Source organism: Orycteropus afer, unplaced genomic scaffold, assembly GCF_000298275.1.
Source record: "Orycteropus afer afer isolate SDZICR_OR568_19922 unplaced genomic scaffold, OryAfe1.0 scaffold00016, whole genome shotgun sequence".
Taxonomy (NCBI): Eukaryota; Metazoa; Chordata; class Mammalia; order Tubulidentata; family Orycteropodidae; genus Orycteropus; species Orycteropus afer.
Genome location: NW_006921603.1, coordinates 20,024,958 through 20,043,045, shown reverse-complemented (window position 1 = coordinate 20,043,045; position 18,088 = coordinate 20,024,958). Strand labels below are relative to the sequence as shown.

General features: G+C 35.7%; 1 protein-coding gene across 1 annotated transcript in view; it reads right to left on the bottom strand.

Moving 5' to 3' along the window:
- The window catches only part of MIER1 (MIER1 transcriptional regulator), a 75,764-nt gene that overhangs the window by 13,923 nt on the left and 43,753 nt on the right, over positions 1–18,088 (bottom strand). The window contains exons 11-14 of the mRNA XM_042783319.1: positions 13,615–13,687; positions 2,828–2,979; positions 2,023–2,104; positions 46–140 (exon numbers count right to left, since the gene is read on the bottom strand). Coding sequence (XP_042639253.1) covers positions 46–140; positions 2,023–2,104; positions 2,828–2,979; positions 13,615–13,687 — 402 coding nt within the window. The remainder of the gene's footprint in view (positions 1–45; positions 141–2,022; positions 2,105–2,827; positions 2,980–13,614; positions 13,688–18,088) is intronic.

Sequence of the window (18,088 nt, the reverse complement as noted above, 5' to 3'; positions counted from 1 at the left end):
AACTAATTTTTTTTTGTAATAACAGGAATATATATAATTACTTACTTTATTAGCCTGAATCAAATGAAAATCCTTTCCATAGGCCTTCAACCCTTGCTCAAAATTTCTACACTCCTCCTCTGTCCAAACCGATAATTCCTCTGACAAAATGGGGAGAAAAAAGCACTTAGCAATATTTTCCCAAATGCCACATATAACAAAATTTCAAATAACTATGTAATCATCTGGTAAAAATGAGGTAAGATTTCACTCCCAAGTTCCATTACTGTGAAAGATATAGTGACTAATATTCATGAGTCAATAAAATTTTAAATTACCTGGTCCTATTAGTCCAGCCTTAACTTCAGCCATATTCTCCCTTTATTTTTCATGACCCAAGTATAGCATCTAGCCGCCTTTCAATTCTTGCTACACTCTTCTTTCTGTGCATGCTGTTCCCACTGCCTAAAATTAGTTCCTGTCTCACTCCAACCCCTCTTCATTAGCTAATTCCTTTAAGTCCCTGAAAAACTTAATGGCATCCTCTAATTCTCCTTGGAATAATGCATCATAACTATTTCTCAATTCCCTACTTAGGTTCCAAGCATCATGATGGATCTTTGTTTACAGTTATAGCCTCAGAACTTAGGAGATATTCAAGTATTTGTTGAATGAATAAGTAAATACTTCTCATTTGCTATTTAATTACATATTGACAGTACTCTTACTAAAAGAGGTTGGGAAGCCAAGAAGAAAGTAAAAAAATAGCTAGATTTTAATTGTTATAGTTGTTATGTGCCGCTGAATCGGACCTGACTCATAGCGACCCCTCCTTAGGTTTCCGAGGCAGTATCACTACGGAAGTAGACTGCCCCATCTTTCTTCCGAGGAGTGGCTGGTGGGTTTGAACCGCCAGCCTTCTGGTTAGCAGTCAAGTGCGTTAGCCACTATGCTACCAGAGCTCCCAGATTTTAATTATGGCTTCATTATTTATGAATTATGTTTACTTCAGACAAGTTATTTCTCTGAACCCTCAGGCTCATGAATTTTAAGGTGAAATAACACATCTGTAATACTCCTTAGCTCATAGGGCAAGATCAAATAAGATATTTATAAAAATGCCTTGAAACTGTAAAGCTTTACAGAAGAGGAAGGACAGTCAAGAACTAGAGGAGGAATATATATCTAACTTCCTTCATGAACAACTACTTCCTTTGACATGAGATCAAAGAAATGGCTGGTGCTTGGCTACCACTATTGAATGTTTTGACCAATGATTCTATAGAACAATCTTGATCAAATGGGAGAATACAGAACAGAATTTCAAATTCTCATGCAATCTAGGTTTTCTGAAGCCACTGAGGCTGGATGAACCCCTGAAACTAACTGCCCTGAGTAAATCTTTAAACCTTAAACAGAAACTGTCCCCAAAGTCATCTTTAAAGCAAATAATAGTTTAGTTTAATTAGTTAAGAATGTTTGCCTTGAATATTGTGTTATTTTAAGGAATTTATATGTGATCAAACTGACAGCAACCTGAAAGAAAGATTAGATGAGAAGCTTATAGGGAAGTGAATTTATGTTAATGGTGGTGAAATAACTTGGAGTAGGTTATCAAGAAAGGTGGTACAACTTGAAGAATGTAACCAATGTCGCTAAACAGAAGTCATTGAACTGGTGTATGTTTTTGCATGTATTTTCACACACACACAAAATAAAAATCCTAAGTCCAGCAGAAAGAAAAGAAAAATAGAGCATTATGTATTTTTATTTACATGGCCTAATTTTCCTGTTTACAAGTAAGAAATGACTTGATGACACCTAGTAACAACAACAACATTTTCCTATTAAAATTTGAGAAGGGGCAACTGTAATCCCATTCCCCATATGTATAATACTTAATAATCATCAAATATTTACTGAATTCAGAAAGATTAGTATTATTAAGCTAAGGATATAGCTAGCTAGATTAGAGCTTAAGTTTTAAAAACTTCTGCTATATCATGAAACAAATAGAAACACTTATTTAATATTTATCCTTACCTCTAGCTGCTTTTACATTAAATCTTAATCTTCTCAATGCTTCTTCTGTATCAAAATTACATTTAACCAATTCATATAAAGCCTAGAAAAATAAAAGGTGCCATTGTATGATCTGGACTCTCAATAGTTTAATACCATTATTTGTCTAGTAAAGGCTTTTCCAGAATCCAGTACTTCTTTTCATCTTTTCCAGAGGACAAATCATTCTAGTCAACATAGCATATAGAACACCAAGGAAAAACAAACATAAATTCAATTCTGATAATTAACTGTACAAATTGGAATAAAGAAATACCTTAGTGGTTGTAATAGCTCAGTTATATCCTTTCACAGAATGATAATCCCTTCATTGTGGCTATTCATTGGCTTCTACTCTACAATAATTTTAAACAAATCAGAAAACATTGATAAAAAAGCTAAAAGAGACATAATGCTGATACTAGACACATAGTAGGCACTGGTCAACTTGATTCACAATAACATTATCCTAGTTGAGTATTCTCAACTTGATCATGGCCACAGATTCTCAGGAATATCCAAAGGAATTTCAACCAAATTATTAAAAAGTACATACAGGCAAAAAATGTAAAATCAAAGTTACTTTTATTGGTTTTGAGCTAAAATCATCCCAATGAAGTGAGTGTGGTAACACTGAATTAGTTATGCTGATCATAAACTATGTCCCTGTTGATGACATCACAGGAATTTCAGTGGATAAAATAGTAACAATGAAAGAGATAGCATTCCATTTATAAACATGTATAGTTATTTTGGAACAATTCTAAGATAGTTTTTATTCACTTACCTGTTCATTGTCTTTTATATGAGATCCTTCGGGAATCGCTTCTACACCTTTCTCATCACCTGTTCTTCTAGATGCATCTTTAAGAAATGCAATCACTTTATCTTCTGGTAAATACTCAGGGTCCCACAAGAGCTGATCATCATTTTCATATACTAAATAAGTAAAACACAGCATTTAAAAAATTGCCAAAACTTACATACTTTGTGTTTAAACAAACATAACAAAGTACGTAACAACTCACACTTGGAATCAAATGTTGAAAAATGAGAGGTAAAGTGTGGTCCTACTACTTGCCTGACTTACTTCGTGGACAGCATTTATAGCTTAAGTAAATTAAGCAACTAAACAAAGATGGGCCTACTACTTTATAGTCCCCTTTGGATCCAATCTGATTTGAGCTTATGGAATTCCAAGGTCTTTTGGCTTGAATATATTACCTCCACTATTTACTACCTATATGATGTTGGGCAAGTTATTTCACTTCTTTCTGCCTCATCTATCATCTATAAAATGGAATAAAAATAATTCTGCCACATGAGTTGTAAGTATTTAAAGCACCTTAAAGCAGAAACTATACTAGAGAAGAATGAGGAGTAAATAGAAGGTCAAAAAAATAAAGTAGAAAACTCTTTTGAACAATTTGGTGTGGAGAAGAGATAGTACAGTAGAGCTAGAAAGGAAGTAGAGTGGAAAAAAGATTTTGTTTTTGTCTTTAAAGATGGAAGGTATAAGTATTTATGCCAGTGGGATGGAGCCAATTTGAGAAAGACATTAAGTTTAAAAGACAAAGGACAACTGATAGTGTCAAGATTCCTTGTATTATGAAAAGGGATCAATAGCTAATTAAGGCTCTCCTATATACCAGACAGGAAGAAGTGCTGCCAGAATGCTCCTTGGAAGCAAGAATGGCTAGACTTTTTGGTCATGTTGTCAGAAGGGACCATTCTTTGGAGAAGGATATCATGCTTGGTAAAGTGGAGGGTCAGCGGAAAAGGGGAAGACTCTCAACGTGATGGATTCACACAGTGGCTGCAATGATGGGCTTAAATACAGCAAGGGTTCTGAGGATGGTGCAGGATCAGATAGTGTTTTATTCTGTTGCACAAAGAGTCACTATAAGTAGCTGACTTGATGGAACCTAACAATAACCAAGGAGGGGTCGCTATGAGTCGGGTCCGATTCAACGGCACATAACAACAACAACAACAACAAGTACCAGGCACCACATTTTAAGTGTTTTCACATATATTACCTTGTCCTTTCCCCAACAAAATACACTTCAAAAACTTCTTCCATGTTCCAAGGAACAATCCATCTTCTTCTGTTTCCCAAACTAAGTGCAGTTCACAGGAGGATAACCTCTAGAAAATTTTTCCTTTGGAAGCTCTGGTGGCGTCCTTTCCCAACATTCTGGTCAAATTCTATTGAAACTCCTAAAACCCCTATAGTATAAAGTAAAGGATATACTGCCACTGATTTCTGTTGTCTGCTCAACCTCTGCTCATTGAAGGGAGCAGACTACAGTTTTTATATTCTCGGTGTGGGAGGTAGACAGGGCATATAAGGAAAACTCAGGAAGGAAGAAGCAGAGTGTGGATCCCGGAGACCCCAGTACTGTCCCAGTTAAATACTCATATTGGGCCTGTAAGACAAGCACAAATTACCTAGGAGATATTTCTGGGATAATTGCCATTGTTTTAGAAGTTCCTGGCAGCCAGGATACAGAAATCTCTCTAAGCTGAATAGACAACCATTATCAAATGGCACCAATGACAAGGCAGATCCCCTCAAACTGTGGCCAGCTTGGAGAATAAAAGCTCACTGCCATTGAGTCGGTCCTGACGCACAGAGACCCCTCCTCCTTTGGTTTCTGAGGTGGTGTCTCTACAGAAGTAGATTGCCTAGTCTTCCTTCCAAGGAGTGGCTGGTAGGTTTGAACCTCCAGCCTTCTGGTTAGCAGTCAAGTGCCTCAGGCACTATGCCAGAATGCTTAATAAAGTACAGGATCAGCAAAGAAAGAGGAAAACCCTCAATGATATGGATTAACACAATGGCTGCAACAATGGGCTCAGGCATAGCAATGACTGTGAAGATGGCACCAGACCAGGCAGTGTTTGGTTCTGTTGTACATGGGATCTATATGAGTCAGAATAGACTCCATGGTACATAACAAGAAGAAGCCAGGTAGGCTAGTCTTTATTATTTCATTAACCTCAGAGTAATGTCACAGTTTTATACAATTACAATACACTCAATAAAGACCATGCAGTAAAAACAACTAGGATTGCCACAGGTAATATACCACACATGGCCTTTATTGGTTCCAGAAACAAACCAAATTATTTTGCAGTTAAGAATACACTCCAAATAAAATATGTATCTTTTGACTATGATTTATATAAAATACACAGTATGGTTGTTTTTAATTAAATGGCTGTGTAGAATGACTAAGATGCCAAGTAGATGAGAAATTTAATAAACGACCTATTATGATAAACACTGAAAAAGGAGAAATAGCTTATATTACAACATGAAGGAAAAAAAATTCATAATAGAAATAGAAAACAAAGAACTTTTGTAATTATATTAAGTGACATAAACTTGCTTGATTCTGAAAGATCACAATCAATGAGATATAATGGATCTTCTGAAACTACTTGTAAATATTAAAACTTGTAAAAATCTGATAAGTATAGCCATCATCGATCACTGGAAGACAAATTATGCTTGTCAGCAAAATGAGTTGTCTAAATAATTTAACAAAGTTCATTGTGTGACTGGGTCATGAAGGAAGAATGACCTTGGAGAGAAAAAAACTTGATGTAGAAAGCTGAGCAGCCACCATCACAACAAAACCATAAAAAGACCTCTCTAATTGGGTAAATTCCTAATAAAGAAAAGTCTACTAATTACCAGTTTTAACAAAAGTAATAGTTATTCCATTTTTAGTACCTAAAGAAAAATTCTTTTGGATCAATGTATCATAAGGATGAAAATGCAATCAATAATTAGCATTATTATGGTGTGATTTAAGAGGTTTACAAAAAAAAACCTTCACATTCTTAAAAGATCACAGTGTGTTAACAGTACCATTTATTATCAACTAAGCGTTCTGCATTTGTCCATTTCTCAGTAAATAACCTAAAAATGTCAAAATGTTCATTCAAAAAAAAAAAAAAAAACCCCACCAAACTCACTGCCATCGAGTTGGTTCTGACTGATACCAACCTTGGTTTTCCGAGATGGTATCTCTACAGAAGTAGATTGCCTAGTCTTCCTTCTGAGGAGTGGCTGGCGGGTATGAACCACCAGCCTTCTGGTTAGCAGTCAAATGCCTTAGGCATTTCGCCACCAGAGTTCATAAATGTTCATTAGAAGTAGTTTATATATACTTTCCTATCCACCAGCCACTCCTCGGAAGGAAGATGGGGGCAATCTACTTCCATAGTGATACTGCCTCAGAAACCCAAGGAGGGGTCGCTACGAGTCGGGTCTGACTCGACGGCAAACAACAACAACATTCACTGCTTTGTAATTCTTAGCCATCACCCTAAAACTTTCATTACCAAACACAACTCACTGCCATCGAGTCAGTTCTGACTCATAGCAACCTCCACTGGGTTTTTAAGGCTGTGTATCTTTATGGAAGCAGATAGCCTCCTCATCCTCCCATGGAGCAGCTAGTGGGTTTGAAATGCTGACCTTCTGGTTGGTAGTCAAAGGCCTATATCCACTACACCACCAGAGCTCCTTATGTCATCTTAGTACAAAAATTTGACTGGATAGAAGAAATACTTTTAATTGCTCCTTTCCCCTGATTGTTTTTTTTTCCTAAGCGCTCATTTACTTTTCAATTAATCTAGTCCAAGGTTCCAAATCTTATCACTATTTACATTTTTGGTCAGAAAATTCTTTGTGAAGGAGGAGCTGTCCTGCTCATCACAGGATGTATACCAACATTCCTTATCTAATCATAAAGCTAGTATTTATTCAATTTAGCACATGGCACGACCAAAAAAAAAAAAAAAAAAAACTTTGAAAAATCAGCCTATGAAGGTTTCTCATCTGCCCAGCATCTCTCTGAGATTAAACCATTTCTCACATGACCTGGGTGAGGATGACCCAAGACTAACCAGAATACTCACTCATACCTCTGGTCAGTGAGAGATCCATATTTGTGCCCATTCCAAAGAAAGGTGATCCCACAGAATGTAGAAATTATAGAACAATATCACATGCAAGTAAGATATTACTGAAGATAATTCAGAAACGTTTGCAGCAGTATATTGACAGAGAACTTCCAGAGGTTCAAGCCGGATTCAGAAGAGGACGTGGAACAAGGGATATCATAGCTGTTGTCAGATGGATCTTGGCTCAAGGCAAAGAATACCAGAAAGAGGTTTACTTGTGTTTTATTGACTATGCAAAGGCATTTGATTGTGTGGATCATGACAAATTATGGATAACATTGAGAAGAATGGGAATCCCTGAGCACTTGATTGTACTCATGAGGAATCTGTACCTTGATCAGGAGGCTGTCGTTCGAACAGAACAAGGGGACACTACATGGTTTAAAATCAAGAAGGGAGTGCGTCAGGGTTGTATTCTTTCTCCACACTTATTCAATCTATATGCTGAGCAAATAATCCGAGAAGCTGGACTATATGAAGAAAAACGTGGTATCAGGATTGGAGGAAGAATCATTAACAACCTGAGATATGCAGACGATACAACTTTGCTTGCTGAAAGTGAGGATGACTTAAGGCACCTACTGATGAAGGTTGAAGAATACAGTCTGCAGTATGGATTACATCTCAACATAAAGAAAACAAAAATCCTCACAACTGGACCAATGAGCAGCATCACAATCAATGGAGAGAAGATTGAGGTTGTCAAGGAATTCACATTGCTTGGTTCTACAATCGATGCCAACGGAAGCAGCAGTCAGGACATTAGACGACGTGTAGCATTGGGAAAGTCAACTGCGAAGGAACTGTATCAAGTGCTGAGGAGCAAGGATATCTCCTTGAGGACTAAGGTGCACCTGACACAAGCCATGATATTTCCAATCACCTTGTATGCATGTGAGAGCTGGACAATGAATAGGGAAGACCGAAGAAGAGTTGATGCTTTTGAGTTGTGGTGCTGGCGAAGAATGCTGAAAGTACCATGGACTGCTAAAAGAACTAACAGATCTGTCCTGGAGGAAGTGCAGCCAGAATGCTCCTTGGAAGCAAGAATGGCCAGACTTCGTCTCACCTATTTTGGTCATGTTGTAAGAAGGGACCATTCCCTGGAGAAGGATGTCATGCTTGGTAGGGTGGAGGGTCGACGAAAGAGGGGGAGGCCTTCAACGAGATGGATTGATACAGTGGCTGCGATGATGGGCTCGAGTATAGCAGGGATTGTGGGGCTGGTGAGGGATCGGGCAGTGTTTCGTTCTGCTGTGCATGGGGTCGCTATGAGTCAGAAATGACTCGACGGCACTTAACAACAACATAACAACAACAATGATTCAAACTGAATCACCAAGAGTTCTCCCAGCCTTTTCCTGGAGCTCATTTTTGCTGGTTCTCTACATATAAGACAAGTGTAAAATGTAAGCCTAGAGCTCCCAGGTGCTATCTGAACTTATCTAACAATAAAGGAAAGAGGGAGAAGGGAGGAACAACTGATATCATCAGAGCCACCCCCAGCCCCTGTGAATCCACTTATATTTGAAGCCAGCCCAGCCCAGACCTTTCCCATCAAGCAAGGTAGTAAATTCTTTTTACTTAAGCTAATTCAGTTGGGTTTTTGACATTTGCAACGAGAAACACATCAATTGGTGCTTTCAGAAAATTTGAATAAAACAAATACAATAGATAAGATTAATCATCTGCTGAGTATTAATGCCACTTACTGAGCACTTACTATTTGCCAGACCCTGTGCAATAAAGATAATTACTGGTGATTGGAATACAAAAGTTGGAAACAAAGAAGCATCAGTAGTTGTAAAATATGGCCCTGGTGATAGAAATGACACCAGAGATATGACAGAATTTTTTAAGACGGATGACTTACTCATAGCAAATTACCCTTTTTCAGTAACATAAATAGTGGCTATACACGGGGACCTCACCAGAATGAATACACAGGAATCAGATCGACTACTCTGTGCAAAGAGGCGATGGATAAATTCAGTATCTTCAGCCAAAACCAGGCCAGGAGCTGACTGTGGAACAGACCATCAATTGCTCATATGGAAGTCCCAAGTTGAAACTGAAGAAAATTAAAACAAGTCCACCAAAGACAAAATATAGCCTTGACTATAACCCACCTGAATTTAGAGACCATTTGAAGAACAGATTTGATGTACTGAACACCAATGACCGAAGACCAGACGAGTTGTGGGATGACATCAAGAACATCATACATGAAGAAAGCAAAAGGTCATTAAAAAGACAAGAAAGAAAGAAAAGACCAAAATGGATGTCAGAAGAGACTCTAAAACTTGCTCTTGAATGGCGAGTAGGTAAACTGAATTGAGGAGATGATGAAATAAAAGAGCTAAACAGACGATTTCAAAGGGCCACTAGAGAAGACTAAGTAAAGTATTAGAATGAAATGTGCAAAGACCTGGAGTTACAAAACCAAACAAGAACATACTCAACATTTCTCAAGTTGAAAGAACTGAAGAAAAAAATTCTAGCTTCAAGTTTCAGTACCAATGGATTCTATGGGTAAAATATTGAATGATGTAGGAAGCATCAAAAGATGGAAGTCATTGTACCAAAAAGATTTGTTGATGTTCAATCATTCAGGAGATAGCATATGATCAAGAAAGAACCAATGGCATTGAAGGAAGAAGTTGAAACTGTACTGAAGGAATTAGGGAAAAACAAGTCTCCAGGAACTGAAAGAAACCCACTGAGATGACCCAAAACAGATGCAACATTGGAGGAGCTTACTTGTTTATACCAAGAAATTCGAAAGGCAGACAACTGGCCAACTGACTGGAAAAATTTGGTATTTGTGTCTATTCTAAAGAAAGGTAGTCCAACAGAATATGGAAATCATCAAACAGTGTATCATTAACATCACCTGCCAGTAAATTTTGCTAAAGATAATTAAAAAATAGTTGCACGGGTATACTGAGAGAAAACTTCCAGAAATTTAGACTGTATTCAAAAGAGGATCTGCAATGAGGGTTATCATTGCTGATGTCAGATGAATTTTGGCTGAAAGAAAATCAGAAAAATGTTTACCTGTGTTTTATTGACTATGCAAAGGCATTCGACTGTGTGGATCATAACAAATTATAGATAACAATGCAAAGAAAGGAAATTCCAGAACACTTAATTGTGCTCATGAGGAACTTGTACACAGACCAAGAAAGAGGCTGTCGTTCACACAGAACAAGGGGATACTGCATGGTTTAAAATCAACGAAGGTGTGTGTCAGGGTTGTATCCTTTCACCATACTTATTCAATCTATATGCCAAGAACCACGACTATATGAAGAAGAACTCAGCATCAGGATTGGAGGAAGATTCATTAACAACCTCTGATATGCTGATGACACAACCTTACTTGCTAAAAAGTAAAGATGACCTGAACCATTTACTGACAAAGATCAAAGATTCAGCCTTCAGTGTGGATTACTCCTCAACATAAAGAAAACAAAAATCCTCACAACTGGGCCGATAAGCAACAAACATCATGATAAAAGGAGAAAAGACTGCGGTTGTCAGGGATTTCATTTTACTTGGGTCCACAATCAACACCCATGGAAGCAGAAGTCAAGAGATCAAACATAGTATTGCACTGCACAAATCTGTTACAAAAGACCTCTTGAAAGTGCTAAGGAGCAAAGATGTCACTTTGAAAACGAAGGTGCACCTGACCCAAGCCATGGTATCTTTAAATGCCTCACATGATGTGAGAGCCAGGCAACGAGTAAAAAGACTGAAGATGAGTAGATGCCTTTGAATTATGGTGTTATTAGCAAAGAATACCAAAAACACCACGGACTGCCAAAAGAATGAACAAATATATCCTGGAAGAAGTGCAGCAGGAACGCTTCTTAGAAGTGAGAATGGCCAGACTTCATCTCACCTACTTTGGTCATGTTGTCAGAAGGGACTGTCCCTGGAAAAGGGTATCATGCTTAGTACAGTAGAAGGTCAGCAAAAAACCCTCCATGAGATAGACACAGTGGCTGCAACAATGGGCTCAAGTATTGCAAGGATTCTGAGGACAGTGTAGGCCTAAACATTCTGTTGTACATGGGGTCACTATGGGTCAGATATGACACCATAGCACCTAATAACAATAACATGCTGTTAAGTGGTTTACAAATTTTATATTATATGCACTCCTTACCACAGCTCTGTGAATAAATGCTATTTTACAAAGGAGAAAAAGAGGTTAAATAAGTCCAAGGCCAAATGTCTAGGTACTGATCCATGTTTACTACTCAAAATTCATTCTGTTAACACAATTCTATGCCTACTCATCAACACAGCCACCAAGTGTTACTAAGTACGTATGTGGGAAGAATCAGACCAGGTAATAAGATTACAAAGATGAAGAAACGAATAGCTGTAAGACACTGTGCTAAACATAAATGATAATTTACATAATTTTAAGCAATTTTTAATAAACATGCAGCTAAGGAGATTTTGTAACCAAAACAGATATATTCAAAGGAACATACTTGAAAAGTGACTATAACTAAGAAATCTTGCATAATTATTTGAATTAAGAGTAATAATAACTGATAATTGCTATATAATCTGCACAGAGGCTAGTGAAAAAGAAGTAAGATGGCAGAAAGAACTTTTCAGTGTCTCTGCAGGGTATTTAGTAAGAGGATTTCCTTCTACAAATGACAAAGAGAATTCTAATCCATCTGTCAAACAATCCCTACACTGAAGATACCAGAACATCTTAATTTTGTGAAACTTTTATTAAATCCATTCAAACCAAATATTCTTCCTTTTGAGGCTGAACTCACTAAATAATTTAATGATGAAAACCATTCTGTGAAATTTTTTGCATAGAAATAAACTAATCAGCATTATCCCTTTGACAGCTTTATTTCTAATTGTGTGATTTACAGGATAACGTCACAGGGGTTTGGTTTGTATAAATAAGGTACCCTAAGTAGAGATGATTTCTGAGTATCCTGACAAAAGTGTAAATTCCTAATTCAAAGCTAAGGAAAGGCCCTATACCATTGCGACCCCTCAGAATCATCCTGTTAAATCTAGTCTGATCATCACACACAACCAAATTTTTCAAAAGGTGTAATTCATAAATCACGCCTTTTCCTGGGGGGGGGGGAGTATAATTGCTTTCTAAAATCATGCTAAATTTGGAAATGCCAAAACAGAATTTGAAACACTAAAAAGTTAGAGACTCATCATTTAAATATTCACTGCAGCTCATTTAAATATTCACTGCAGCGTATGACAACATATTAAAAGGTAATTAAAACTATCTTTTAGTGATCTGCCATTAAACTGAGATGTTTTTCTACTCAAGTTCTAAGTATAAAATTTCCCTAGTCAGGGACTACTATCATTCACAGCCATAATTTAAAAGAAATTTAATATAAAGAAACAAATGTCTTGCTTTCAGTTCTTCCTATCTTTGCAGAGTAAACTACTCAATGAAGGTACACTAACCATTACATCACATCAAAATAAAGATAACTTTTGAAATTCAGCTACAAAAATAAATATAAAAATCAGTGAATGATTTTATTTTATATACAATATGTATCAGTCACTCCATAGTCAATTCCTGTATGTTGCAGAAATTAACTTTAAAATGAGCATAAGCTGTTACAGGTATGTTAAACATTTTTGCTGTCATTAAAATTTATTGGCCTGTGGTGTTCCCCTGACTGCTTATGACCTGCTGATTGTCCCTGAAAGAATGGGCCTACTTAGAATATAAAGAAAGTTTTTAGAAGGAATGCTAAACAGAAAAGAAATGAAAGACTTTTACAACTGTAAAGGGCCCTGCATATGTAAAGCTGAAATGTGAAGAAAACAAATAAAAGAAATGAAAAAGATTTCTAGCTCTAGGTGATGTCACACTGCACATCATAAACACACAGACACATACAGACAACAGAGAGAGAGAGAGAGAGAGAGAGAAAGAGAGCATTCTTTCTAAAATCCATCCTTAGTAAATAATCTGAACAGGTTCTTTTTTTGAAAAAAAATCTTTTATTATCAGAAGTAAGCATTTATACTTCATCTTAGGACATAGGTTAAAATGATGAAAATTTATGTAAATTTTACCAAATTATTCTAGAAACACAGTTATCAAAGTACTCAATTTGAATAACTACTATCATAAGTCTCAGAAGCAAAGCGTTCTCTATCAGTTGTTGACTCAAGTTGAATTTAAAAAAAAAAAATTCCCACAAAACTTCCATGGTCATAAAATAATCTTTTTTAAAAAACTAAATTATAAAGAACAAAAAAGGGTATGTTCAAAGTATTAAAAATATGAAAAAAAAGAAATGAGGTTAAGATATTTTAAGTCACTTAAAAATAAAAAAAAAAAGCATTCACTTTTCTTCAGTTGTGGTTTTTTTTTTTTTGCTACTTCTAAGGGCAAAAAGCAGTGAACACATTTCTTCTTACAGAAATAACACAGGGTGCTGCTCTTTGATAAAGCAGTGAGCTTTACAATAGGCTCTTGCAGTCTGATCCCATTTCACATATTAAAATAACATTTTATTACTTCACAAGCACAAGGTTAGCTATGTAGCGTTACTTAAAACCCACCTTTTTCATTTTCTTTGTATCTACAAATGCCAACTGGAATCTCTGCTTGAAACATGGAGCCCACCATAATCTCCTATTTTAAAAATAACATAAAATATTAGTAAGATCTAATACAAATTTCATATCCATCTTCTAGGTTTACAATCTGTCTGGATAAACTGTTTCTGATTTCTTTGTCTTAAAATACAGATATAAGCAGTTAAATACCTCAAAGGAGTATTGTGAGGATGAATGAGTTAATAATAGATTAGTGCTTGAATATGATTGGCTGAAAATACTATTAACAATAATGGGGTGAGAAATACAATATAAACAATGGATACAATCTTTACCTTTAATAAATTACTTAAAAAAATGAGTAAGATAATTGTAAAATACACTGAGAAACAGAAAGACAATTCAGACAATTTTAGAATCCCTACATTCTAAAACAGTACTTCTTTTAATATACGGTCCTTGGACTAGAAGCATCAGTGTCACCTAGGAAATTGTTAGAAACGCAGATACCCAGACCTACTGAATCAGAAACTCTGCGAACCAGAGTATTGGTATAAAGGTTGGCAGGGGCCAGATAGATGAAACTCCAAAGCAAATGGAAAGCAGGTTAGTGCCTGACCTTCAATAAAATGATAAAAAAGTAACCTCCCCCCAAAAAAAAAAAAAAAAAACATAATTAAGTCTTGTTTTAGAAAATCTGGTAATCACATTTCTTCAGTCAAATCACAGATTAGGGGAAACTGGCTATTCAGAGGGCCACTGACAATAACTAATGAAATTTCACAACAGAGGACCACCAAAGGTACAGGTATTCACTTCTGTTTGGTGGCTAAGTGTTAAGAATAAACTTCCCAGCATTTTCAAAATAAAGATCTGGGCAACGAAGGTTCAAAGTCATGTCTAATATGTCTAAGTAATTATTAGGATTTAAAAATTCCTCTCTCCTATAGTGTAGTGTCTAAGGCATCTGACTGCTAACCAGAAGGCTGGAGGTTCAAACCCACCAGCCACTCCTCAGAAGGAAGGTTGGGCACTCTACTTCCATAGTGATATGCCTCGGAAATTCAAGGAGGAGTCACTATGAGTCAGATACGAATCGACGGCAGCGCATTGCGTTGTGCTGTTTCTCTCCTATTAAAAACTTGTTATTTTTTACTGATGTTAGAATATCATTTTATCTAATATAAATTCAGAAAGAGGCTTTATGGAATAGTGTTACATCTGTGTAACAAGGCTTTCTTACGGTTACTTTTCCAAAGAATATCACATACACAAATTTTCTCCAATCTTACATAAGAATTTTCCTTATGTCTCTAGCTGTAATTGTTTCACTATAAAAAGAGTGTTCCATTGTCACTTTATCACATGCCTTTATTACAATTCCTTCAACTTTACTCACCTATTCCTACCAGAGAAGATAGTGAAGTTATCAACCCTGGCTGGAGTGCTTCTAAAAATATCAATGCCTGGGTCCATTCCAGACCAAATAAATCAGAATTTCTAGAAGACGACCCTGGTAATTGGTTCTTTAACATGAAGCCAGGGTTGAGAACTTCAAGACTAGTATAAAGATAAGACACCTCCTTTTTCCTACAGAGTTCACAGCACTTCTTTTTTACTTACTAGTTCCTTCTGTAGGACAGGGGGAAAAAAATAGCATCTAATGAGCAAATACAGCAATGGGCTCTGTTTGGGGCTTTTTTTTAAAAAAGATTGGGCAATCTACTTCCGTAGTGATACTGCCTTGGAAACCCAAGGAGGGGTCGCTATGAGTCCAGGCCGACTCGAGGGCACTTAACAACAACAACAGATATAGGAGCTCTGGTGGTACAGTGGATTAAGGCATTTGGCTGCTAACCAAAAGGTTAGTGGTTTAAACCCACTAATCACTCTGCAGAAGAAAGATAAAGCAGTCTGCTTCCGTGAAGATTTACAGTCTTGGAAACCCAGTGGGAGTCACTATGAGTCAGAATCATCTTGATGGTAGTGAGTTTCTTTTTTTTTAGGTATCTTGTATGTAAATGTTATTAAACCCTTAGCAAACCCCAAAAGGCTAATATTATTATTGCCATATTATCTATGAGGAGCTGAAACTAAAGAAATTAAGTAATTTCCTCAGGACCACACAATTAGTAAAGTTTTGGAACTGTACCTTGAACTCAGGTTTGATATCAAAGTGGCTTCCTCTACCCTAGTTTCTCTAAAAATTAAATTTCATCTTGTAAGCCTTAGAAAATGAATCTCTGAATCTTGAGAAGTATTTACTACAATACAACAAAATAAAAAAAATAAAATATGGATTTTCTGTGGTCTGCTTTATTACAAAATTTTTCTCAGGAAAGGACTACTAGCACTCAGCAAAGGCTATTTCACCTTCCCTGAGCTTTTGTTCCTTCATTAAAAAAAAAAATATATAGTAAACACTTAATCAAATACTCTATTGGGCACTCCCAATACAAGAAAAAAAAAATTCTGGATAACAAATATATAAACTTGAATTTACGGTGGAAAATAGCAGTTTAAGAGGACTCTCAAAGTTTTCTACCTTTTGTTTTCCCCCCATCTTAGCGCTACATGGCATAAAAATTAGGGAGGGGTACTAGATTGAAAAATCAGAAAGACTATATTGAATAACATTTGCCAATTAGTAACTTTAGTGATATTTGTTTGCTGTGTTCAGTCCCATCATTCATTCATTCCTCACTCACTCAAATTAACACACACTGCATATATTGTGCTAATTTTCCGTTAGCATTGACCCACATTGAGATCTTTCTCTTCTTCCTGCTATAGCTCTTTTTGCTGGTTTCATTCAATTTGACATTTAATAACGCATCCACTCATGTTACATTTACATAATTTCTTTCAAAGGATGTCCCTTTATTCCCTCAGCAAACATGAGCTTCTGGAGAAAAGAAACCTGTCTCTTAATAACTATGTAAACAACAGATGATGAGTCACTTGCTGAATATAGAAAATTATGCTTCCTAAATCTTTAGACTTCAGTAACTAATTATTAAAAGTTATCTGGCATCTATATCTTTATTAGGGAACACAAGGCAAATGTGTATCAGAAACATATCTCTATAAACACATAAACAGATCAATTCAAGGTTAAGCCCTGAATCTTTGGGTAGTCAAGACTTCATTTGAATACGTCCTTCTTCCAAATAGAAACTTGAGTATAAGATGATCCTTCATTTTAATCAGCAAAAGAGCCAGCACTTTAAGATTGCCCCAGACATCCTAAAACACACAATTTAAACCGACCAGAAAAATACCACAAGTAAGGCTCAAAAGTATTAGTTAAATAATTAAACATCATGACTTATATAAAAGATGCTAGGAAATACACAATCCCCATTGAATCTGATGGTTTGGGATATTCTGCTTCCAAAATGATTGTTTATACGTAAATTTAAAATTGGACCTAAGAAAAATAACCAAAACTTTAAAGAAAAGTTTTTAAGAGAAAAATAATCTATTAAAAAAATGACATTTCTTCTAAATTATTTGCTTTAATCAATTCTACATTTCTTTTTGTCTTAGTTGACAAAAGGTACTTTATTAATTTTGTTTTCTACTCTTTTCACAACCTAGTGAATATTAATTTTGTTTCCTATTTTTTTGCACAACCCAATGAAAATAGAAAAGGTTACACTGGTTGTATAGGTTGATTGGCATTCACCCTCCATTTCTGCTTTATCAATGTTGACATTCTATACTGGAGAGCTTGGAAAGCTAAAAAGAGTACATCTCCCAGACTGCTGTGCAGCAAAGAATCTTGATGCAAATAAAATTAACTATTAGATAAACTCTGAGATTGAGAAAGCAGGGTACTTGGATATTTTCTGCTAGCAAGGAAGACTGTGGACCCAGTTTTTCTGTAGCAGTGTTATAAAGTCTAGCCTCTACTTTGTTAAAAATTAATAATTTATTTTTCGTTGTTGAGAAGTCTATAAGATATTTTGATAGATTTTCCTGAAAGGTCAATAACTCCTTTACAGAAACTTAAAATTAATTTTTCATTTAAAAATTTTTCAATTTAATTTTATGTTTGAATAAATGATGCTATATAATTTTATAATTTAAAAATTTATTAATAAATTATCTTTAGTTTAAGATTTTATTTTTATTCTACAGAAAAATAAATATATACATATACACACACACACATACATACATACATATATAGACACCACTCATCAAACAATGTATTTGCCTGCTTTAAGACCCATGATAATCATGTTTCCTTCCTATATCACTTTTGAACACATTGGAATTTTTCTAAGCATTAAGTTTTCCTGATTTCCAACAACTTTTTCATATTACTCTTACATGATCAACTCTTAATGCACTTTTTCTTGAATATTTTATTATTTTTAGATGAAAGTTTACACAGTGAATTAGGTTTTCATTAACAATTTTAGTACAAATTGTTCTGTGACATTGGTTCACCCTGTATCAACATTCTCAT